We start from the raw sequence: 26,375 nt of genomic DNA on the forward strand, positions 1-26,375 counted from the left end.
AAAACTTACAAGATGCAAGTTAGGTCCTTGTCTTCCATAATTAGTCTTTCTAAAGGTAAAAAGTTACAGTATGTTTCCAATTAATAGCACTTATTAAGCTTATTTAAATATTACCTATATAATTTTAGGGGAAAGGGGCTATCTGTAGCTATGATGTAAATTTGGTTTGACAGAATATATATGCTTTTACATTGGACATAAGGACTAATAATCTTACAAAGAGATATAACTAGTAGAAAAATAAATCTAAATTAGTAAAGTTTTATTAATCTGTTGGAATTATGAAATATATGCTATTGACCCACAAAACAAAACATGCTTTCAAAAACTTCTGAAACAATTTTTGAAATTTATTTCTAAAAGTCACAGAGACAAAACTTTAAAAGAGACACATTTATACTAAGGATACATGCGTGAGCAAAAAAAATAAGCAAGGGAATACAAAAATGAACATAGTAAAATTTTAATGAATACAGTATTCTGGATACAAGTAGAATACCACTACATAAGAACTGTATTTACCTCAAAAGTCTATGGTAGTATGGATTGAGATAAACCAGGTTTAGGATAGTCACTTCACTATTCACATTTTAATCAGTGCTGACTAGAAGCCAAAGCAACTTATTTTAGGCTAAGATTTTCAGTTAAATCATAGAATGAATCTTCTATTTAATAAACATGTTTTAAGGTGATCTGTACTCATTTAAAGGCAGCTGGGGCAAGTCAAACCACAGAGAGCCCTTACAAAGACTAAGCACCAAATGACAAATTGTTTGTGGCTTTTGTTTGGGGCCACCTTACGTTTAATTTTGTTTAAATGTGTTTTCCATTAACATTTACATACAAATTCTTTCAGGCAAAAGATTTTAACATGGAACTTTCTGCTTAGCGATCTTGCCAACTGTTACTTACAATAGTTTTTAAGCAATGAAGACTTCAGAACAATCCCAAGCCGATACTTAATTGGTTACAACTGTAAGATGCAGAACTTTTTAAGTATTGGTATTTTGGTCCCTGAAATTCAGTAGGGCCAAATGCGTTAACTGGAAGTAACATTTGTTTAAAAAAAAAAAAAAAAGAAAAAAAGTCTTACTCAAAGATGATAATGAATAAAATAACTATTTAGGCTCCAATACACAATCTTTCTAAATTTCCACCCTGTAAGAAATGATTATACTGTCTTTCAGGCTTGCTATATGCCCCAGAGAATCAAAAGAAACCAACAAGGAATTTAACATTTCAACAAGCTAGGAACTATTTACTGTAAGCATATAGTGAAATTCTGGAAGACATACTATCATACTTTGAGAAAACACTATTAACAGGTAAGCATGTGTTGAAGGCAGTTTATAAATGAAACATTACAAATCTTATGTTTATGCATACAACTTATAAAATAGAAAAAATGTGCTATTTTTCCCAATAGTATAGCATCACACTAACACTATATAGTTAAGATTGAGAGCTCTGTACACACGTCCACACCTCCACAGCAGCATATGCCTCTTAGACATTCTCCATTTGTTACCCAACGTATGCTAACCATGGTTTCACAGATTTGTACCAGTTTGAGCAGGCTAAGACTTATCTTTTTAACTATGAAGTAAAGTTAACCAGTTTCAGGGAACGAAAAGTTTCACAATCAGTAAAGAAACACATTAAACCTCCACAACAGGATGGAAAACGCTTCTAAGGACATGATATAATCCTAACAGGAGGACGGATTATGCCCCTAGATATACTGGATATACAAAAAGTTAGGAGCCTGGAGAAATACATTAAGCTATATGGGACCTAAATGATCATCAAATTAGTAATAACTGCTAGAAACTCAAATGTGAATTATTGGTATTTTTCTAGTACAACGTCATCCAGTTTATTGTTTAGGACTACTCAAAGCCATCCTGCCACTATGTGTTTGCTGTTAGTGCAAATTAATGTCCGAACAATAGGGAGCAGTCTGAATCACATGAAAGTCTTGAAAAAATTAGAATGATTGTATGTCTAACCTTATCTTTGTATTCTGAAAATACTGCTATAAAAATCAATTATTTTCCAAGTTTCTTAGATCTTGTACCATCTTAGATAATTCAAATTAAACATGGTTGCCTGCAAATTCTTTACTAGAGGAAGTAAAAGCAAAGTACATTTTGGTTATGTTTTGCCACTGGTTTCCTCTTGCACGTGCTTAACAAATGAGAGCACTATTCTGGGCATTAATTGTGCTACTTTAACATAACTGAACATGAGAAAAACTGGTAGCTCAAATTTTGACAAGTGATTTTTTTTTTTTTTGGTGGCAGACTTATTTAAAAACGAAAACAACAACAACAAAAAGCCCACATAAAATCTAAAATAAGATGGGCACTTTGACACCTCATACTAGGAACTTAAGTCCACCAAAAAAACTTAGACGTGGAAAGCCGATTCTGAAAAACATAATATCTAATCTTTTTCTTATTCACTTTGGCTGTTTTTTAATGAAGACTTGTGGTAAAATGACTTCAAAGATAACTCCAAGTCACATAGGGCATCTTTTGTCAGTGCTTTGTAATAGAAATATACTTTATAAAGATTTTTAACTTGAATGGTTTCAAACACTTTGACTTTTTTTAAAGCTCTACTCCAAGTTTTCAGCTGTTTAATTTTTTAAAAATATAATTTGGGTATCCAACAAAGAGGACATACCTGGGCTAAGCCACTTTAATAACCTTACAGGATAGTGGAATTCAGATAGAGATCATTTCCTGAACATGGTTGACCTTTAACAGATCTGATTATTTCCTCACCCAAACAGTTATGCAGGATACTGCCAGATCTTCATTACAAAAATCTTGCCAGTATTTTTAGACAATGGTTTACCATCTATGATTAAAAACCTTATACCACCAGAGGCAAAGCACATAAAAGTGAAAGTAAGTAAACTTGTTTCTAGTCTATCTAAATAAACTCTTATAAAATCATGTGGAAAAATTAATGCATAAAAAGTAATTTCCTTATCATCTGATCTGTCAGCCAAAAAGTAATTACTAATTCTCTGTAAAAACAGGAAACTCAATCATAAAATGTCTACCTGTTTAAATTAAAATGCCAATCTTGAAGTCTTTTAACACCATGACATAAAAAAAAAAGTTTGCAAATTCAAAATGATGCTTGAAATGAAAGCTATGGTTCGAAAATTTGTTTATAGTATGAGACTAAAATCGTGTCACTGCAAAATTCCCGGTGGCTTTTGGCACTGACATTAAAAGATTTTAGTCTTTTGGTCACTTGAAGCTGCTACTAATACAACAATAAGCCTTTAAAAAAAAAAAAGGAAAAAAGACAGTGAGGAACTGAAAGATAGTTAACTACATCATATACAAGTAAAGCATAGTCTGAAATAAACAATCATTTTCTGCTAGGAATCTGAAGATATAAGAATAGTTTCCCACCATCCCTTCCTTTTTGAGGATCCTCTAATCAGAAATAATTCCTTTAAGTTACTGTGAGTGGTATTGCCTGGCAGCAGCTTCAACTTCCTAGGCTAGTCTTCAATCCAAGTAATTAGGTAATCTCACAAGGAATAATCATACATGGCAATGGGGTAAAAAAGCAGGGCAGTTCTTCCATGCACAAACATTTCAGGAGAAAAACCATCAATTTTAAAGATAACCATCAGGTTTCAGGTATCCTAGCACACTCTAAACCCTAAGTTTTGCTTTACACCATTGGTGACTAAAATTAACAATATGTTTTGCAGTGAGGTTTCTTTTTTTGTTGTTTTTTTTGTTTTTTTTGCCTGCAACTATATATACATTGCAAAACTATTATGCATCACATGATTTAAAATGAAATAAATATAAAAATGAACCACACAATCAACACATAACTTTAATACTCCACATTATTTATCTTGATCACAATGGTGATAACCTCCTTGTCAACAATCTTGTGAGTTAAGGAGTTGATTCTCATTCTCATATCCATCAGGCAGATATGCTCTCCTCAGTTGGTCTGACTTGGGTATGGAGCCTCCATTCTTCACATGGCGAGACAGGAAAGCACGGACTGCTGGGTGATCAGCCTTCTCAAGTGGGATGTTGGCTTCCAGGCACATTTTCACAAAGTCCTGGATAACACTGACTTTCTCTGTTTGCGCAGTACTGTTGCACTGAAGCGATGCAGTTAGAGGCCTCTGCTTCTTTCTCACGTTCTGCTCTTCAAATTCTGCCTTCCTCTTGGTATGAGTCTTTGACTTGAGGTGGTCACTAATGGCAGACTTGCGAACATGATTCAGAACCACATTGCAAGAAGTGCAGAAGAGTTTTCCTCCATCTTCGTGCAGCTCACCTCCAAACTCAGTGACTCGATCCAGGGGAGTCACATACAAAGCAGTCTTAGAACGGTTTCGAGCAGGTGGTGCTGTCACTACAAATCTTTCCATTCTGACTTTGAATAGGGTTCTTTCAAGACAAGAGAAACAGAGTGTTATAACAACACTTCACGAGGGAAGGAATAATAAAAAGGTAGATATAAACATTTTAAGATTAAAGGCTTCACAAAACTTAATTCCAATTAATAGACTGTGTGTCTATTAAGTCTTAACTTACCTGAGATATGTTAAGGGAAGGCAAAACCAGAGCAAGTTACTAGTAACAACTAGGTCCACTCCTTGATTTTGATGAAATTCAAATAAATTCAAAGTATGAAAAAAGAACTATCCCAGATGTCACTATCCTTTAGAAAAACCTAACTACAGGTCAACATTTATGGTATTAATTGTATTAATCTCATCCAATTTAGATATGTGTTCAAGTTTAAAAGAACTTCTTTACCTTCACAGTTCTGGGGCAACAGATTTTAGGGAAACAACTGCAAGGAACTGTGTACAAAGTTTGTTCAAACAGGTGGGCCACTAAACTGGCGTAATTCTACATGAAGTTGAATATAATTTCCAAAATTGTTCTGAGAAGAAAGAAAGTAAAAACCAAGAAAGAACACAGGCCAAATGCAATTAAAAGCAGCAACAATGATGTTAAATTTTAAAGTCAAAATACAGAGCTCAAAGTAAGTCATTTTTTTTAATGCATATACACCTCTACTAAGATACCTTTCCAAAAGGTGATAGACAAGCTATGTAAAGTGCCTTATCTAACACTTTTTATTCCATTAAAGAATAATATTTACATTTGCTAATATTTATTTCACTTATTTAACTATTAAGTTAGACCAAAATTAAGAACACAGTATCTTGTACATGACAGATGCTCAATCACAATTTGTTGATATGGAATAAGTGATTATCTTCACTATTTTTCCAAATATTTAACTCAGAAGCAGCTTAATAATTTCTCAATTTAACCCCAAAACAAATTTTTGTGATCATTGCCAAAATCGTAAGGTTATGGGCACTGAAAACTTGAGATAACAGAAGTTGTAAGTGATAACCATTTGTTCCCTGAGGCCATGCCATTGGATTAAGCTCTTACATTAACCTAGATATAAGAAGTTGAAATGAATTTGATAGAATTCAAGATGGAATTCTGTTCTGTTTAAATACATTAGAGAAAAATTCCCAGGTGTGCTCTGAAGAACTGTACTTTGTAAGTGTAATCAGAAACAATGGAGTATTCCGTTAATCTATGCTACAGAATTCATAGCTGGTTACCATGAAATCTCTCTCAAAAGAATTTATGTATTAGACACCTGTGGACATAACCTCAGAGAAGAACTCAACATTCCACAGAAATTTTGGAAAGTATGATCAAGTTTAGGTTTTAATAAGTTTAATTCTTTTTTTTCCCATTAAAAATGTGTTTAACGCAAGGCTCTTGTGTCAAATATTATTTAGGTTATAGGTTTTCAATGGCAGGTAAGACAATTCCTGCTTACTAAATAGTGAATTACCATTACACATAGTTGTACTTTAAGTTAATGGTATGTGTTTTATAATCATATAGCAAGTCAGTCCCTATTATAATTAATGGTTCTAAGCTATTTATGAAAAACATTACATATTTGTGCCCAGTAATGCTTAAATCATTCTATTTGAAAAGTCTTCTGTCTTTGGATTTCACACTCTAAAACAATTAACATGTTAGTTATTCTTTGAAGCATAAAACGCGCAATCACTTGTGCTAATATGAAAGGCCTACACATTCCAAAATCTTTTAAGTTTTAAAGTATATTTGTGTTACTGCAGAGGTAAATATCCACCCAGTAGAGGATGCTCGAGTTTACAGAACCGAAGAACGAAAGTGTTTTCCATAGAAGTAAAGATATTTTAAACGAGTAAGTTACAAAGTTAAGAGCAGGAATTGGCCAACAAAAAAAGCAAATCATTTACTAGATAAAAATAAAACTCAACAGAAGTTTTCAAGTTTAAATGTTTACCAGATTAGTTTCCAGTTTTTTTTCGTCTTGATACCTAGTAGCGAAGGGTCTCCAGCGCAAAACCAAAGACGCATGAAATCCTGGCACTTTCAGTTTGTTCAAACCCGGAGATGCCTTCGAATCAGTTTTTCAACAAGTGATGGTGTGGAAATAGTTTCTGGGCTTGCACCCTATTTTCCCTGAGGTGCTGGGAAGTCATGCCTTTACTGTAAAACACGAAAAACAAATGGAAAGAAAAAACGGGGGAGGGGGAAGGAAAAAGGGTGGATGAAAAAACGAACAAGAACGTCCACAACAGCCACCACGCAGGTGTGCTTAAAATCACTCTTAAGTCCACACCACAAATTCGGATCCCAACGTTCACCCCAACTCTCCTCATCCCAGTCCCTCCACAGTGGTGCGCCCGGATCTGCACCTCCCCGGGCGCCCAAGCCCCAGGGTTCAGGAAGAGGGAAAGGCGGGGCTCGCGACGCGCCCGGCGTCTAGACTCCCTCCTCCCGCGCGGAGCCCAGCACGCCGGCGCCCCACCGCCCCTGCCCGCTAGCTGGGCAGGGCCGAGTCCCAGCTGCCGGCCGTGGGCCCGGGAACTCGACAGCCGAGTTGGCGGCAGTCTCAAGGGAGGAGGCAGCAGGCGCCTGGCGGAGGCGGCCGCTGTCAGGCTTCCCGTCCCCTCCCTCTTCCTCCCGCCGACAACGGCGCCCCGGCCCCGCCCCCGGCTCCCGCTTTGGGACGGAAGGCCCCGGGCCCAAAGCCCGCACCAACGGCCGGGCCCACCCTCGGCCTCCCTAGCTCCTTGGTACCGTAGGATCGGGGCCGCCTTGAGGGGAAGTGGACGATACGCGGCCGGAAAGAAAAGGAAGAGGAAGAAAAGGAGGTGCAATGGGGTGAAGGCGGAGGACCAGTCGCCACCGCCGCCACCGCCGTCGCCGTTGCCCGATCGAGCCCCGCAGCGGCCGCCGTGTCCCCCGCCGAGCCCAGTCCTCCTGCGCCGCCTATGGGAGAGCTCGTAGGCGGTCCCCAGCAACCGCCGAGCAACATTGACCAACGGACCGCGGATCTATCAAACAGACGGCTGATTTGGCCAATAGTAGTGGAAGGGCGGGCATGTGCATGATTGGCAGCTAGAGTTCTCCAATGAAAACTGGGGGCGTGGGTGGGCGGAGCCGGAAGTAGAGCCAGCCGAGAGGCCCCTGTCCGGCTGGGGAGGAGGGAAGGGGGAGGGAACTAGACGAGGAGGAGGAGGTTAGCCGAGGCAGCTACAGCGGCGGAGGCGCAGGGGCTGGTACGCGCTGGGCGGCGAGAGCCTCATGGCGGAGGAAGAGAGCGACCAAGAGGCCGAACGCCTCGGAGAAGAGCTCGTGGCCATTGTGGAGTCCCCGCCAGGCCCTCCCGGGCTTAGAGCTGCGGGCGAAGGCAGAGGCGGCGCTGGCGGCGGCAGCTGCCGTGGCGGCGGCGTCGGGATCAGCAGTCGGGATTACTGCCGACGCTTCTGTCAGGTGAGGAGCCCGTCGGCCGCCAGGACTTGTCAGCCAGGTCCTGGGCCTCCCTGCTTTTCCTGGTCTTCCCGTCTCCGAATTTGGGCTGTGTCCAGCGCTCGCGCCACCAGCCCAACAAGGAGCTTCCCCCTCCACCTATCCGGCTTGGGGTGGGGGGCGGGGAGCGGGACGGGGATGACCTGCGCAGGTTTAGGGTTGCTGAGAAAGTGAGAGTTTGTCGGGGGTGGAGGGGCTGGAGAGAAGGAGGGCCAGCTGGCAGGAAAGCTCTGTACTGACAAGCCTGCCCTGCCCCAAACAGACCCCTTTCTGCCCGAGGGTCCCGCCTTTCTTGTGTTTCCTACCCTGTTTCTTGTCACCTCATTTGGAATCTCTGGCAACATTTCCTGCCTTCCCTTCTCCGCCCCTTGCCCCCGTATTCTCCCCTTTTCCGGAGATCGGAGGCTTGCCATCTCTCTACCGCCCCCTCTTCTGTCATCGCCACCCCTCCCCCTCTGCTAGGGTCTCCTGTCATCTCTTCACGAGACCCCGCTGGGCCGGTTCTCCAGTTGGTTTAGGCGCTGACACACAGTGATTTAGTTACTCTTTTGGGAGGTGGGGTTAAGGCAGTGGGATTGTCATCTTTCCTTTTCTTACCCCTTTCCCCGATACACGCAAGCTCTTTTCTAATTAACTGCTAATAGAGAAAGTAGCTTTCCTGAAACTATTGCTCCAGTTACATCACCACCAACCCCCTTCCTTTAAATTAGTGTATTTTATTTAGCTTGTTAAAAAAAAAAAGTGTCTGAATAGTGACAGTAAATTATTTACTTTGTCGACTGCCACTAAAATTTGATGAAGTTTAGACTGTTTGACCATAATCAAATATTAAAGCACCAAAGTACTTGTGTAGGGGTGAAATTTGTGTTATCTACATTCACATCTACATATATTTATAGTTTAAACATTTTGTTCTCTTTCACAACACTCTTACTTTGCAAACTCTTTTGGAAAAAAAATTTAACTGCTCCTTTTCCACCCCATTCCTTTATTTGTTTATTATCTTGGCTGTATAGCGTTCAAGTCATGGCTCTACTACTTCTAGCTGTGTTATCTTGAACAAATTACTTCACCTCTTTGTGCCTTAGTTTCTTTCCTCTTGTGTCAAATAGGGATAGTAATTAAAGGAATGAATATGTAAAGGGTTTGGATCCTTTACATATTAATTAAAGTAAGGTGTTAATTTCATTCCGGTAACAAGTAGGAAATAAAGTTAAGCAGAAGTGGGCATAATGTTTGCTGAAATTTGATTTTATGTCTTTCCAAGCATTGAAGGAAAAAGGGTGGGGTTGACATATTCAGGTAAGTTTTTATACTTTAAACTGTTTTTTGATTTCATCCCCCCTTCCCCCAATAGATAAGTTGGTTTGACAGTGGAAATTGTCTTGGTGTAAAGATTATGTCAGTTTTCTTTGGCATTGCTCTTAGTGACTTTCTTAAAATTTTTTTTGTTGGTATTGGCATTCAGGATTTAGAGGTTCAGTGTCTTTACAGAGCTTGTCTTCTATGTTTTATATCTAGAAACCATGTTATTAGTAGACTTTGTATCTACAGGAGTTTTAAACTTCTGAAAAATTAGGCTACAGTTGCTCTTTTTAACATAGTCATGGAAAGTCTTTTTATCTTTTTCTGTATTTTGCTTTTTATATCATTAATGAGCAACTTGGCTTTGGTTACATTTAGCTTTGTAAATTTACCTGAAAAGATAACCCTTACTTGCTGTAGAATGGGAAATTTAATTTGAGGGCCAGAACATTTTTGGAGAACTCTTAATTACTCTTATTCTGTTTCTTGAAATCAACTTTAAGAACAAATGAATAAATTTAGTTTGTGAAATACGGTGTCCGAATAGTGACAGTAAATTATTTTAAGAACAAATGAAGTTGACTGTTTTATAAAACTCCACTACCTCCTAAAATATCCAGGGAAGCAAAACTAAACAGGAAGAACTTAATGAACTTTTATTTTATATTGCTAAATTATGAGTGTTATACTGACATACTTTGATGTTACCAACTTTTACCTGAACCCTCATAACATATTTTATAATACTCTAGATTACCAAATGATCTCTTCTTAGGGTTCTTGTCCTGGTTCCACCTTGTAGGTGAGCTTTGTGAAGTCCTTTTTTGTATTAAAACTTTTAGATGGAATAAAAGATTACCTGTATTAAGTTGAATTTTACCGACTGATTAACAAAATTCTAGTATAGTAACTCTGTTTTATTTGCCAGTAAGGGAAGCAGTAGATTATATAATCTAATTCCTAAAGATTGTTTCTTTCTAAACGTTTGGTTTCCTAATGTTCGCTAAGGGTAACTTGCCTTCATTAGTAAATGACTTAATTGTGAGTAATCCATAAAATGGATAATACGCACTTGGGTTGGTGACAGTTAACTAAATATATGAATTATACACACAGCCTTGTGAAGTTGAGAAGAAAGGCTCCAATTTATCTTCCTCCTTTTAGAGAGAAATATGAATCAAAATTTCTTGGCAGTTAGTTGTGTGGGTGAAGGGAGAGGAAGGAACACTTCTTTTCAAAAATGCTTCTGTGTCTTTTACCACAGGGAAAAGTAAAACGGAAGACTAGATAATGTAAGTGAAAAATTATGCATGTACTCAGTGTATTTGATGATATACTTTTCTATTTGAGAAACAATACAAGTATAGTAATTAAAAATCTCAAACTAAGGGCTTAGGCTACAGCATTTTTGAGATGATGGATTTGGGGGATTGAATGTGTTCATTTCCAGTTACATTGAATAATGTTACACTAACTGCCCCATCATATCCTCCTTTGGCTCTTATTAGTGGACTCTCAACAATTGCTTAAATAGAATTGGCACTTAGCTGATATTTAATTTCAGGATGAAAGGAAGAGGAATGTAATTTTTATTGAGGACCTACTAACTCTTAAGGCCTTCAGATAGGTCTTGTTATGCAAGTTACATAGTTGAAATTGAGGCCTGAACAAGTTAATTTGTCAGGTGAAGAAGCTGGGATTTTGGACCCAGCCTTCAATTTCTCCTGAACAACAGATTGAAATTACAGATGAATCCTCAAATAATTATAAAGTGATTTTTTTTTTCTTTGTCAAGTTGTACAAAGGAGACAAAAAAGGTTACTGGAAGAACTCAGGGAATCATGGATGAAAAATTTAAAAAGTACTCTTTCATTATGCCACAGTATAAAAAATATTCCAAGAAACAGTTAATTATTATTTCTCTGACTTGTTAGGGGCTGTGAACATTTCCCCAATTCCTGAAGTTTGTGGTAATTCAACTTAATTTTGTTGCTAGATATATTGAAATATTTTTTATCATAAATTGTAAACTAAGCAAGTAAAGTTACCTTCTTAGTTCAGTGCCAGAATTAATATAATGAATGATAAATAAGTATTTCTGGAAGCACTTTGATTTGTTGACTAAAATAGACTTTAAAATTATTTCTTATTACAGTGGGGTTAAGTAGCCATCCCATGAGGATGTCAGGAGTATAAAATGAGAGAATGAACATGAAGTGCTCAGTACTATACCTAGCACATAGATAGGCTTAAATAGATAGAAGCTATTAATATTTCTTTCATGTGAAATCCTCTGAAGGTTTAAGAGGGACATTAGAGATAACCTAATCTGTCGGTCACTTTGAGTTTGTATACCACAATCAACTTTAGAGAGAATTTAGAAATGTTACAATTCTAAAATTCTGTTATTTAACTAGAAAAGCCAAATGTTCCTGATGAAGCACTAAATGATTTGCAAAAACAACTACATTTTTTTTCAGATTTTATTTCCTGTAGGGGACATTGGGCAGTGTCGGGAGATATTTTTGATTGTCTTAATTGGGGGGTTGCTGCTGGCATCTAGTGCGTAGAGGCCAGAGATGTTGTTGAACACCCTGCAATGCACAGGGCAGCCCTAACAACAAAGAATTATCTGGTCCAAAATATCCATAGTGCCAAAGTTGAGAAACCCTGCTATAGTCTTACTTTGGAACCCTTAGTGGATACTTTACATCTTAAAAAAGGTCTTTAATGATCCTCACATAATTTTAAGCAGCTACTGGGTACCCGGCACTTTAATAGATAAAGAGATAATCTAACAGAAAAAGGGTTCGCTTCATAGTTTTATAGAATACATGCTAATGCCTCTTACTTTAGAGAAATTAAAATTTAATTGTTTTAGGAAAATACAAGCTTTATCTCTTAGTCTTGGTATAAAATTTACATAATGTTTATAGTTTCTTGAGCAGTTTCTTAGGGTATAATAATACATTGTTACTAGTCTTGGAATTAATTGGAATTATTTTTTGATTTGCTATTACTTTTTATATGTGTTTTACATGTACTTAGTTTAATAAGTCATATATAACTTAAATATGAGGAATTGCATTTTGCTGCTAGTAGAGACCTGACTTAAACAGCTCAAACAATAGTACACATTTATTTCTCACATGAAAAGTCTTGAATGGATAGTGTAGGGATGATATGGTAGCTTTATCATCATTTTACCATCATTCACTCTTTCTTATCAGTCATCCTTATCTTCCTATCTCAAGTTTGCCTCATGATCCAAAATAATTGCTGAAGTTCCAGCCATCACATCTGAGTTCCATGTAGCAGGAACAGGGTGTCTCTGGGGTAAGCCAAAAACATCTTGCCCTAAGTTCTACTCAGTAACTTCCATTTCCATCTTGTTAGCTATTCCCATCTGAAAAGAATGTTAGGATTTGGGTTTTTTTTTTTTTTTGTATTTTTTTCCCTGATAGACACATGTCTATGATTCTATTAATAAGGAAGAAAACAAGAAGATATTGTAGAGGCAATTGTTGTTTGTTTGTGTTTTTATTTTGTTTTTGATTTTCTATTTTGCCACTGGTTATAATTTTATTATATAATATAATATTTTTTAGATAGCAGTCATTCCCTGTCCCTTTTCTTCCCTGCATCTTCCCCAGAGGCAATTACTTGCAGCTCTTTTAGCAAGTATGATATTTATCTCCATGTTATTTATTTATTATAATTATTATAATAAGGAAAAACAAAACAAAATGAACCCTGGATCTTGTTGGCTGTGTTTGGGGAGCTAATGCTTTGTTGTTATTTATGCTTTTTTTATGTTGACTTTCAGAATTGAATAGTGCTAATTGTTCATAATGACATTATTTGTAATACCAAATTATTGAAAACAACCTTTAGGCCAAAGTTAGGGGAATTGCTACATATAATGGAACCCTATGCTCTCCTAACAGTCGTGTATTTAAAGAATATTTATTCATATGGGAAACTGTTAGTGGTATAATAATGACTGAAAAGACACAGATGACAGGTGATGTCACTTTTGTAAATAAAAAAGACTGAAAATAAACATACCAAATCGTTAACAGTGGATAATTTATTAGTGATATGTTTATAGCTAAATTTTTTTCTTTACATTTATTTATTTTTTATGTTTTCTTGATTAAACCTACTATCTTTATAATCAGAGGAAAAATAAAATATAAAAAATACATTTTATTTTTTTCTCTCCCTATTTCACAGATTGCTTATTTTCTGTGAATAAATGCAAGAATATTTTGAGCATGATGAAATTTTAACTCCCTGTTTCTCAAAAATAATGTTCATTACTGCTTTCTAATAACCACTCATGACATTGGCTTGAAGAAATTTATCTCAATTTTTGTAGATAAGATGGTAGAAAAAAATATTTTTAAATGAAGTTCATTGCTTTAAAATGTTTATTGATACCATTATTTTGCAGTTCTGCCAAACAGAAGGCACCAATTGTACTGTTATTGTTGGCACAGAATCTTTTTGATTTTCTTGCCAAAATGTGGTCAACTATACCTTAGCAGTTACAAACAAAAGCAAAAAGAAAACTTTAAATTAAATTTAAGAAAGCTATGGTAAAATGTGTGTCTGGTGATGTATTTGAAAAAATAAAACATGATCAATAAAATATCGTCAATTAATATGCCATTTAAAATGTATATTAATATATAATGGAGGGACTTCCCTGGTGGCGCAGTGGTTAAGAATCCGCCTGCCAATGCAAGGGACATGGGTTCGAGCCCTGGTCCGGGAAGATCCCACATGCTGCGGAGCAACTAAGCCCGTGCGCCACAACTACTGAGCCTGCACTTTAGAGCCCGTGTGCTACAACTACTGAGCCCGCGTGCCACAACTACTGAAGGCCGCACCCCTAGAGCCCATGCTCCACAACAAGAGAAGCCACCGCAATGAGAAGCCCGCGCACCACAATGAAGAATAGCCCCCACTCGCTGCAACTAGAGAAAGCCCGCGCACAGCAACGAAGACCCAACACAGCTAAAAATAAATAGATAAATAAATAAATAAATTTATATTAAAAAAATGTAATGGAAAGGCTGTTAGGCCATTTAAGATCTAATGTAATTTATTTAACTAAATATTAATTTTAGTTACACTGTAAATACAGCAGTACCTAGTCTGTTTTGGAGAGCATTTTTAAGGTTTGTAATTTCGAATGAATCTAATACAAGGTAATCTTCAGCTGTCATGTAATATATATCACATTTATTTTTTAGCTCCTTTTTCCTCTGACAGGTCAGTTCATCACTTCAGCAGTACACTCTATTCAGTTTGGGTCTGCTCTCTAGGATGAGACCCAGTCAACATCACCTGGTTAGAGCTATGGTGGAACACTTGGTGGCAACTAAATATGAGAGGAGGTCAATCTGTATAAAGTGCTACATAAGATCCTAAAGTTCAGTACATTGACACTCTTGTACCAACCTCTTAATACCCTCAATTCTCCAAAGCAGCTATGAATGTGAAAATAGCTGAAAGGCTTTCCATTTAAACAGTAGAAAAAAGAGTCATTGATGTTAGGGTTGACACTTGTTGTTTATAGTGTTGGCCCTCCATATTCACAGGTTCTGCAGCCCCGAGTTCAACCAACTGGACATGAAAAAATATTGGGGGGAAAAGTTCCAGAAAGTTCCAAAAAAACAAAACTTGAATTTGCTGCGCACCGGCAACTATTTACGTAGCATTTACATAGCATTAGGTATTTAAGTAGTCTAGTGATGATTTACAGTATATGGGAGGATATGTGCAGATTCAAATATTACATCATTTTATATGAGAGACTTGAGCACCTGTAGATTTTGATATCTGTGGGTGGGGGTAGGGGTTGGGGGGTGGTCCTGGAGCCAGTCTCCCAGATCCTGACGAATGACTGTATAAGGCACTGGGCATATAATGATAAACAGGCATTGTCTCTGTTTTTGTATGTAGGTATAACTTTGATAAGTTCTATGAAGAAAAGGTATCATACTATAAAATGCAGGCTAATAAAAGGCATTCTTGGGCAAGTTGAACTTGGCTGAGATTCTTTGGTTTAGTTTGAACATGTTGAATTTAAGGTGCGTATCTTCACCGAAAAAGAGATCTTAAAGATGGCTAGATTTACATAATCCAGAGCTCAGAAGTGAGATCTGGTCAATCATAGTTGTGTGGATGGTATTTGAAGCTGTGTGTGTGAATGAGCTCACATAAGGAGATAATATAGAGTGAGTAAAGAAGAGGACTTAGAAGTGAAGCTTCAGAAACTCCATAGTTAAATGGCCTGGTAGAAGAGGTTGAGTCTTCAAATGAAGTCTGAGAAGGATTAAAGAGCTTGGAGAAAACCAGGGAACCATGGTGTCACAGAAGACAAGAAAAGAGAATATTTCAGGATGGAGTGAATAGTAACTGGCATCAAAAGCTAATGAGATACAACCATTGAATTAACGTGCAGGTCTTTGGTGACTTTAAGCAGAGCTGTTTTGATGTAACGATGGGAGCAGGAGTCAGACTGGAGTAGTTATTCAGAGTTGAGTGATACACTGTAATTGATCAGTTAATTAACTTTGAGAAAGAAGGGGATATCCTCATTTTCTGGCTACATTTGTGGTAAAATAGAGAAGTGAAAGGAGAAGAAGTTAGAAAAGTAGTTGTATCAGTAGATATTAATAGATAAGTGTACAACATTGTTCTGTGTACCTTGAAAATATGTATACACATATGATACCCCAATAAAACATGTACACAATTTATTAATATATAGTTCTATAACTAAAGTTTACTAAAATTAACCCATATCTGTTTTGGTTCCCCTAAAGTTGAAATGTTCTAAATATTCGCTAATCATTGTTGCCAGTGATTTGATATGTGTGTGTTATATTTTTAGTATCTGGAAGATTTATTTTATTGGAGTGCTCTATATATGTATATAACTTAGATTTCGAGTGTTTTCCATGTGTCAGGTACTGTGATCAGTCTTTCACCTGTTCTGTCTCATTTAATCCACTACCCAACAGGGTATGTGCCGTTATTCTCATTTTACAGATCAGGAAACATAAGACCAAGAGAGGTTAAATGTTTTGATTAAGTCAGGTTAGAATCCTGGCCCGTCTGTCAAGAGCCCGTGTACTTAACCATTCCAATATACACATATAATGTATCTAGGAATATGCATTTGGTGTCTGTTATAGCATCTGTGCATATGTATTGATATGTACTACAGCATACTTAAGCAATTATTGACCGAGTAAAAGTAGTGATTTAAAAAGACTCAAGGCAGCAGAAACTAAAGATGTTCATGAATGTAAAAGAGAGGGAAAAAATTGAACTTAAGCTATCAGAGGTTCCCTGTAAGATGTGATTCTCAACCTTTTAATTTTTTCCCCCAACTTACCTGAGTGGGATATGCTTCGCTCTGAAGCAGTGGTTCACTATAATGGTTATTTTTTAAATGCAAGAGTTATGATGATTACAGACCTGTTAACTTTATGTTATTACCTTGTGTTTTGAAGGCTGGAGGGTATGGAATATATTTTAGATGTTTTTCTTAATGATTAAAATTTTAAAGTTTGTTTCTCCATATTATTTAAGATTCAACCTTGAATATCTTGAAATCTTACTAACCTAGAGCACAGTGGATGTGCATTTTTAGACTTTATTATCTATCCTTTACCATGTTTTGAAAGCTTTTGCCAAAGATCTTTCAGATTATAGAACTTGTTAGTAAAGTTTAAGATTTATATTCCATGCTCATGAGGGTGTGGTGAAATGGATATCTCATTTTCAAATGGTGGGAGCAGAAATCACCACAACCTTTCTGAACCATAATTCATCAAAATATATTAGAAACTTTAAAAATAATTTGTACTTTTTGACTTATAGCATTAATTTCTGAGGAAATATAAATTTGGATTAAAGCGATTTATCATAGCATTAATTGTAATTAATGAAAGGAATGAGTTGAAAATGGAAAAGCAACCAGAACACCTAAAACAGTTGAACATTTTTCAACCCTCATAAACTAAAATATTATTCAACCTTAAAAAATGATGTCCTCAATGACTATATAATGATCTAGGAAAATAAAGTACAATGACAAAAAAATTAGGTGGAAAAATTTGTTTGTAGCAGGATTATACAGTTTGAATATAGGCTGGTCCATTCTCACTGTATTTTAGAGGGGGAAAGTGCTGTAAAGAAAAATCAAATGAGCTATTTCACTAGAAACAGGATTTCTTGATGATAATCCTTAGGGGCCATTCGTGTACTTCAGGAAGTCTGTGAACGCTGAAATTATTTGCAAAAAAAGTTGTATTTACATTTCCTTGGTGAGCGGGTCTAAGTTTTTTTGTTTTTTTGTTTTTATCACATTCTCTTAAGAATTTCAAAACTTGCTAAACAAGCACAGACCACAATCATCCAAACATACCAACAGGTTATGAACCTTTGCTGTAAGCCATTGTGACACAAGCAGCACTGCCTACTTTTGCAAATAAAACTTTATTGGGGTTTGCCCTTTCACTTCTGTGTTTTCTATGGCTGCTTTCATGATGTAGCAGGGTTAAGTAGTTGAGATGGAGAATGTATGGCCCATAAGCTGCTTTCTGGCCCTTTCAAAAAAAGTATGTCAGCTCATGTCCTACTTTCTTATTTATTCTTTTCGACAACCCTGTGAGATAGATAATATTTTTATCTTCATTTTAGATGAGACACAGAGAGGTTAAACAGCTAACCCCAAGTCACACAGCTAGAAAAGAGAAATTACCAAGATGTTAACAGTGGTTATATGTGGGCAGAATAGGCAGAAAATGATGGATGATTTTTTTTAAGTATTCAGATTCACTATAGTGAGTGTACATAACATAATCAAGCGGGGAGAAAGTTGTGAAAAAAAATTAGATAAAACTGAGTTATGAGAACCTTAAAACTCATTCATACTTTTTTATTATATTGATTTGCTACATTTCATCCTGTGTTTGTAAAGAGCAGATACGCTATTTCTGCTTCTCTTTTTGGGACTTAACTCTTATGCAGTCCTTTCTTAATGAGATTTTTTTGAAAAAAATAAATTATTCTGTTATTTATTCTGTTGATAGTTTCTTAAAAACTATTAACTGAAGCCATTTTGTCCTTTAACTCTTTTTTTTATTATTATTGTTGTTAAAATTTTATTATTTTGAATTACTAGTTAGCCTTTTTTTAATTGAAGTATAGTTGGTTTACAGTGTTGTGCCCATCTCTGCTTACAGCAAAGTGACTCAGTTTTACCATATATACATTCTTTTTTTAATATTCTTTTTAAAATACTGTTTTCCATTATGGTTTATCCCAGGAGATTGGATATAGTTCTCTGTGCTATACAGTAGGACCTTGTTGTTTGTCCATTCTAAATGTAATAGTTTGCATCTACCAACCCCAAATTCCCAGTCCATCCCTCTCCCTTCCCCCTTCCCCTTGGCAGCCACAAGTCTGATCTCTATGTCTGTGAGTCTGTTTCTGTTTTGTAGATAGTTTCATTTGTGCCATATTTTAGATTCCACATATATTTCCCTTTAACTCTTTTTTTAAAAATTAATTTTATTTTATTTATTTATTTATTATTTTTGGCTGTGCTGGGTCTTCGTTTCTGTGCATGGGCTTTCTCCAGCTGCGGCAAGTGGGGGCCACTCTTCATCGCGGTGCGCGGGCCTCTCACTGTTGCGGCCTCTCTTGTTGTGGAGCACAGGCTCCAGACGCGCAGGCTCAGTAATTGTGGTTCATGGGCCCAGCTGCTCCGCGGCACGTGGGATTCTTCCAGACCAGGGCTCGAACCCGTGTCCCCTGCATTGGCAGGCAGATTCTCAACCACTGCGCCACCAGGGAAGCCCTAAAAATTAATTAATTAACTTATTTTTGGCTGCATTGGGTCTTCATTGCTGTGCGCGGGCTTTCTCTAGTTGCGGCGAGTGGGGGCTACTCTTCGTTGTGGTGCACGGGCTTCTCACTGCGGTGGCTTCTCTTGTAGCGGAGCATGGGCTCTAGGCATGTGGGCTTCAGTAGTTGTGGCATGTGGGCTCAGTAGTTGTGGCTCGCGGGCTCTAGAGCACAGGCTCAGTAGTTGTGGCGCACTGGCTTAGTTGCTCCACGGCATGTGAGATCTTCCCGGACCAGGGCTTGAACCCGTGTCCCCTACACTGGCTGGTGGATTCTTAACCACTGCGCCACCAGGGAAGTCGCCCTTTAACTATTGAGATTCTTTTTTTTTTTTTTTTTAAAGTTAAGGGATTATTTATATGCTGCCTACTATGTTGGGATTCTTTTTAAATTATTTTATTTATTTATTTATTTATTTATTTATTTATTTATGGCTGTGTTCGGTCTTCGTTTCTGTGCGAGGGCTTTCTCCAGTTGCGGTGAGTGTGGGCCACTCTTCATCGCAGTGTGTGGGCCTCTCACTGTCGCGGCCTCTCTTGTAGCAGAGCACAAGCTCCAGACGCACAGGCTCAGTAGTTGTGGCTCATGGGCCCAGTTGCTCCGTGGCATGTGGGATCTTCCCAGACCAGGGCTCGAACCCATGTCCCCTGCACTGGCAGGCAGACTCTCAACCACTGCGCCACCAGGGAAACCCTATTGAGATTCTTTATCCTCTCTTTTATATTTTGAATTTAACTTCAACCACTATTAAGTGCTCATAACTTAATAGGTGGTCATAAAATGCTGCATATGTGCCTGTCTGACAATATATACATAACTTACTTTTTCTTAATATCAATCAATTGAATTATCCTTAATTATCTTAGGCATAGATCTAGATACATAAAAGTGTTGTAGAAGATATTCTTGAAAGAAAACATTGGCTGTGTACTATGTGGAAAGCTTCATCCTAATGATTACAGGGGATTTAGGGAGGAAAAGGTCACAACCCCTTCCCTCAAGGAACTGAATCATCTAGTAAGGGAGAAAAGTCATATCTGACTACTGTAAATGCTGTTACGACCTTGATCCAAGCTACAGTTGTCTTTCCCCTGGACAATTTTATCTCCCTGCTTTTAGTTTTTCTCAGTTTCTTCTCCACACAGCCAAAGTGATCCTTTTAAAGATATGAGTGAGGTCTCTTCTAAACCTTCCATGCTTTTCTATTTCAGGGTCAAAGCCAGAATTCTTACCATGGACTGCAGGGCTTCGTGATCCAGCCCCTGTCTAGCTCTTTGACTTGTCCCCTATTACTTTTTGTCTCCACTACTTACCTTCAGCTACCCTAGTGTTTTTGCCCCCTCTTTCGACTTGAATAACTATTCTCCTGCCACTTGGCCTTTGTTTTGTCTGCCAGAAACACTTCATTTGGATCAAATGAATTGTTTCCCATTATCAAGTTCACAAAGAGAAATTAAAATCTAGAGTCCCAAAGAGGTTAAGATACAAAATTCTTGCCTTCCTGGAATATTGCTTAATCAGAGACAGAGTGTGCCTGTCTGGTTAGGGCTGGGGAGTTTTCAGGAGCTGTAGCTTGGTCGTGTTCCTCTGACTGGGAGTGGCTTCTTTTACACCTCAAAAGGAAAATTATTTAACCTCCAATCTTACTTTTTAAAGAATCTGGAAGGTCCGTGGGCAAACAATACTTTACCCAGCCAACACCCATTAAATTTAGAAACGCTAGTAATTCCTTGAACTTAGTACATAGTACAGTTGACTCACATCACTTTCGCCAGTAGGATTTAGTGATATCACTAAAGATGGATATTAGAGGAAAGATGGGTGCACAAAAAACAGGGTACCAAGTCAGTTTTGGTTTCAACTTTACCAGGGTGCCAGTCAGTTATGGCAACTGCCAGTGTCTATAACTTGTAAAGTTTTACTGGGAAAATTCATCAAGTGGTTGTGCCACTGTGTGCTTATGATATTTTTCTGAGGGGTGGAAGTACTTTACCTGAACGTTTCTACTTCCTCGAAAGCTGTGTCTGAATTTCTGTCTTGCAGAGTTTATAAATTTCCATGGATTACAGCCGCAGGCACCAGGTCATACTTGATGTCTCTTCCTTTAGATTTCCTTTATATTAAAAGCTTTTACTTTCCATTTTATCTGTGTTGTCCTGGTACTCCTGTGCTACAGTGAGTATAGATTCTGTTTAGTGGCACAATTTCTATACTGCCTCTTGCAAAGAGTGTATCACTTACTTGTAGTGTGTAAAGCTCAAAGTATAATCTCTACAAGGCCCCACAAGGCTCCAGCCTTGCAATTTCCATAGCTCTAGTGTTCTGCCCTTGTCTCTGGACTTCTGTGTCCCCAACCTGTGCCAAGTCATTTTTAGCCCTGTGCTACCTTGGCTTTTGCCACTTTCCCTGAAATTCTTAGGCCTATTGAGCTAAAATCATAAAAGCACTCCTCTGGTGTCCCATATTTGTATTATTTGGATAATAACCATAAATGGGTACCTGAAATGAAGCTGCTTTTAATGTTTCTGATGTCTGCACTCATAGGAGTCCAGTAAAGACAGTATCTCTTCAGCCACTTGCTTCTCTAGACCCTTTCTTTATTCTGCTTTTAACTGTTATAGGCCTTACATAATTTGTTCTACCTCATTGGCAGTGTAAACATTCCTTTTTGTCACGTTCCTTCCAGCAATAATAGGATATGCCATTTCAGATAAACATAGTTGGTTTCTGTTTTTGTTTATATTTTAGCCTGTTCTTAAGTTGGCCCCTCTTGTCTTCCTTTCCCTTTCTCTTTGCTTTTGGGCTTAGGTTTTATTATTCTTCAATTATGTCTTGTAAGATCTGCCATAATGTCAGAGATGAAAGTCAAGGAATTCTGAGTTTATCAAAAAAGCATTCATTATCAAACAGATTTTCCCCACTCTCTTCTCTCAGGTTTAAGGAAGTCTTACCAGCTCAACATAAAACCTAGGTCTGACCTCTTACTTTGTTTTTCTTCAGATTTGCTTTTCCTTGTCCACTCCCTGAGGCCTAACCTTGAGTTCCTGGGGCACTTTTCTTTGTGACACCATGCCATATCATACATTGCCCTTGGTAATAACTAGTAATTTGAAATGCACCTGAAATTCTTCAGGTATTTAAAGGTAATCTCTCAGCTTTTTTTTAACCTTTCAAATCTGTACATATTTTATGTTACTGTATAGCAGTCGCAGTCTTCATGGTGTGGTTTTTTCACTTTTATTATGTACTTTCTGTCTATTTCTTTAAAATACCATCTTACCATACTTGAATTTCCAGTTCAGTTCACCGAGATTTCCATCCTACAGTTACCTGCTATCCCTCTGTTAGATACCTTTGGAATCAGTCACCCTTCCCTTCTGATGAGTAGCAACTAAAATACTTTTTTCCCCCATTCCATCTTTAGGAACACATAGTTCTGGTATATATATTTCCTTTGTCTTTTTTCATATCTGACTAGTCTAGCTTCTGAGATTGAACTTTTAAGGAAGTCCCTCTCTTCTTCCATCTTAACATGGCCTCCTTTTATTTATTTATTTTAACTCTTCCACTGTTATTTTAATTGAAAGTTTATCATCTTTTTAAAACAAATTTAGTTCTTCTTGAGACTAAGCAAACCTGGTACCTAAAGTTCGTTTTTGAGGCATAGGCCTTTTAAGTTTCCCTTTTGGCTTTGACTTTGTAATAATTCCATTGAACTTTCCTTCTTCCTCATCCTAGGAAAGTGATTTATGCCCTAAACAATAAAGAACCTTGACCCTTCTTTATCTCTGCACTTAATAAAATCCACTGGACATCTTCACTGAACTCAGATAAAATCTTGACATCTATAGCTTTGATTAAATTTGTGTACATATCAATCTCAGAAGTTACTAGAGATTATATTATGACAGTGACTCTAGAAGCCTTTGGACAAGTCACATGAATATAAGAGCTGTTCTCTGAGAACAAAATTAAGAGGGACAGAATTAAGTCAGCTGATCTAAGACTAATATTAACAATTTAAAGTCTAGACACTCACACACTAGTGTGCTAAGACCCATATGGAACTTAACCAGCTTTTCAGTTTAATCCTCTGGCTTGTAGTCTTTGTTGAGAAACCAGACAGAATGAACAAAAAGGATTTCCACCTACTAATATCTAAAAAACCTATATGGCTAATGGACATTTAAAAAATTCAATAATTATTGCCTCAGCCACACCTGCAATACCATCTGTGGCCAGGCCATGCTAATTTTTTTTTTTTAATTGAAGTATAGTTGATGTACAATATTGTGTTAATTTCAGATGTGCAGCATAATGATTCATTATTTTTGCAGATTATATTCCATTATAGGTCATTACAAGATAATGGGTATAATTCCTTGTGCTTTATGGTATATTCTGTTGCTTATCTCTTTTATATATAGCAGCTTGTATCTGTTAATCACGCACCCCTAATTTGTCCCTCTCCCCTTCCCTTTCCCCTTTGGTAACTACCAGTTTGTTTTCTGTATCTGTGAGTCTGTTCCTGTTTTGCATATACATTCATTTGTATTATTTTTTAGATTCTACATATATCATATAGTATTTGTCTTTCACATATTTCACCAAGCATAATATTCTCTAGGTCCATCCATGTTGCCGCAAATGGCAGTATTTTTAAATTTTTTTGTGACTAATATTGCATTGTATATATATGCCACATCTTAATTCAGTTATCTGTTGATGGGTACTTGGGTTGCTTCCATGTCTTGGCTATTGTAAATAGTGCTGCTGTGAACATCAGGGCACGTGTATCTTCGAATTAATGTTTTTGTGGGCTTTTTTCCATATATATACCCAGAAGTGGAATTGCTAGATCATATGGTATTTCTATTTTTAGTTTTTTAAGGAACCTCCGTACTGTTTTCCACAGTGGCTACACCAATTTACATTCCTACCAACAGTGTAGAAGGGTTCCCCTTTCTCCATATCCTCTCCAGCATTTGTTATCTGTAGACTTTTTGATGATAGCCATTCTGACAGGTGTGAGGTGATACCTAATTGTGGTTTTGATTTGCATTTCTCTTATAATTAGCGATATTGAGCATCTTTTCGTGTGCCTGTTAGCCATCTGTATGTCTTCTTTGGGAAAATGTCTTTTCAGGTCTTCTCATTTTTTGATTGGATTTTTTTTTTAATTGAGTTGTGTGAGCTGTTTGCATATTTTGGATATTAATGCCTTGTTGGTCGCATCATTTGCGTATATTTTCTCCCATTCCATAGGTTTTTTTCCTGTTGTCGATGGTTTCCTTTGCTGTGCAAAAGTTTTTAAGTTTAGGTCCTATTGGTTTATTTTTGCTTTTATTTCTTTTGCCTTAGTGGCCATGCTAAATTGAAGTCAGATGCAGATTTTTGCTTAGCCCATGCTAGTTAAGACATTGTCATGTGCACACACATCTGTGGATATCACCAGCTGCAGGCAAACGAAGATATTTGTTCACCCAACATGTTCATTTGATATTCATATACATTTCCATATATTTTGGGGTTCCCTTGTCTGTGTGCCAATTTTAATGTTTATACAGGGAGCATTTAGTATATTACTCTCCCTAGTGAGTTTGGAATCAAAGGAAAAATTGACAGGTACCAAAATTGATCTAAAGCCTTTAAAATGAGCCTACTACTTACCTTTGGACCTACTTAAGAGAAAAGTTGGGTCTTTAAGTTGATACTCAGCCAGCCACAGGGAGGACTCTGGCCTGCCTCATACCATATGGATGCAACATACTCAAGAAGAGAGATGAGAGTCTTCTGGGAGTGATACTTTTCACTGGTTTTCCACCAATGCTCTTTTTCTGTTCCAGGGTGTTATTTCTGATCTCACATTGTATTTAATTATTACTTCTCCTTAGTCTGTTTCATTCTGTAACAGTTCTTCAGTTTTTCCTTTCATGACCTTAACACGTTTGAAGAGTACTGATCAATTTTTTTGGTAGAATATCCTACAATTTGTGTTTGTTTGATGATTTCTCATGATTGGAATGAGTTTATGCATTTTTGGCAAAAGTACCACAAAAATGCTTTTGTATTTCTTGGAGCTTCATATCAAGAGATTTATGGTAATAATATGCTTTATTACTTATTGGTGATATTACCTTGATGACTTTGTTAAGTTTGTGTCTGTGGGGTTTCTCCACTCTAAAGTTGCTATCTGTTTGTAGCTGATAACGGTCTTGCGGGAGATGCTTTGAAACTGCAAATCCTGCATCTCCTCAAACTTTTCACCCACTAATATTAGCATTGTTGCATGGATCTTGTCTGCAACATTCATTGCTGTGTACAATATTTGCCTAATGGTGATTCTCTATTTCTCTCTTTTGTTCTATGTTTATTAATTAGTCTTCTGTGAGGAAGAGCTGTCTCTTACACTTATTGATTAATTTGATTATTTGTAGGGACTCATGGATATTTATCTGGTTCCATGGATTAAAGTCCAATACTATCATCATTTATTTTGTTGCTCAAATTGTTCTAGCTTTAACTGCTCGGAGCACCTTCAGGTTGGCTCCCGTGTTCTTATATTCCATCACTGTTTCAGCATTTCATTACTTAGTCCTATCTTGGTATTTTCCCTGTTCCATCCCTGCCGGAGGAGGGCTTGAGCAGCCCAAGTTCCTTGTGCCTGAGGAGCCCCAATTTCCTCATATTGGAGAATAGTGTTTAGAAACCAAGATTTGGGCCTTAAGTGTGTATGTTGCTACTGAGGTGTCATTGCTCTGTGGCCCTCTCAATGGACAGAGCTAGGAAAATATATATATATATATATAGATAGATAGATAGATAGATAGATAGATAGATAGATAGTAGGTATATTACAAATGAATAACCTAATCATACTGAAAGGGGGTGGGGAAAAGGCTAACTTAATGTTTCTTACAATGTTTATTTTAGGTATTTAGAAGATTAACAAGATTTATTCAGTGCATAGATTGGCATGTATTATAGGCATTTTTTGAAGCTCTTAGAATGGAAGGTAGTTGTGATGTGGTTAATCACATACGATCATGGCCATGGTTTGTAAATCAGATTTTAAAAGTGGGTGGATTCACTGTAAACAAGTAATGAAATTAACATTAGTGAACAGCTCCACTGACACCTGTGAAGTGTTTGATATAATGAAAGTTGATGCCAATGGGAGGTTTCAGGTAGGAAAATGACAGGGATGTGAATGGCCAGCTAACAGAAGTA

At 37.3% G+C, this 26,375-nt stretch overlaps 2 protein-coding genes across 6 annotated transcripts in view; one reads left to right on the forward strand and one right to left on the reverse strand.

Annotated features, from left to right (window-relative positions):
* Positions 1-447: 447 nt before the first annotated feature.
* Positions 448-7,366, reverse strand: CGGBP1 (CGG triplet repeat binding protein 1). 2 transcript variants are annotated; one of them, XM_082392462.1, is made up of 3 exons: positions 7,176-7,366; positions 6,410-6,581; positions 448-4,445 (listed from the first exon to the last, which is right to left on the reverse strand). In XM_082392462.1, exon 3 carries the CDS (start codon positions 4,424-4,426, stop codon positions 3,923-3,925), a length of 504 nt encoding a protein of 167 aa, XP_082248588.1. In that variant the 5' UTR covers positions 4,427-4,445; positions 6,410-6,581; positions 7,176-7,366; the 3' UTR covers positions 448-3,922. The 2 variants fall into 2 exon arrangements, with proteins under 2 accessions (XP_082248588.1, XP_082248587.1); XM_082392461.1 differs by having other exon boundaries at positions 6,376-6,581; positions 7,176-7,363.
* A 232-nt stretch (positions 7,367-7,598) lies between these two features.
* Positions 7,599-26,375, forward strand: part of ZNF654 (zinc finger protein 654) — a 91,399-nt gene continuing 72,622 nt past the window's right edge. For 2 of the 4 annotated variants that reach the window (XM_082392420.1, XM_082392419.1), the window contains exon 1: positions 7,599-7,871. In XM_082392420.1, coding sequence (XP_082248546.1) covers positions 7,683-7,871 — 189 coding nt within the window. In that variant the 5' untranslated portion in view covers positions 7,599-7,682. The remainder of the gene's footprint in view (positions 7,872-26,375) is intronic. The other 2 variants (XM_082392417.1, XM_082392418.1) reach the window with 2 other exon arrangements.

The sequence above is a fragment of the Balaenoptera borealis genome, assembly GCF_965194805.1.
Source record: "Balaenoptera borealis genome assembly, chromosome: 5".
In the NCBI taxonomy this organism is placed as follows: domain Eukaryota; kingdom Metazoa; phylum Chordata; class Mammalia; order Artiodactyla; family Balaenopteridae; genus Balaenoptera; species Balaenoptera borealis.

Coding starts and splice junctions, on each gene's coding strand:
- CGGBP1 (XM_082392462.1), bottom strand. CDS start 4,426: ATGGAAAGATTTGTAGTGACAGCACCACCTGCTCGAAACCGTTCTAAG.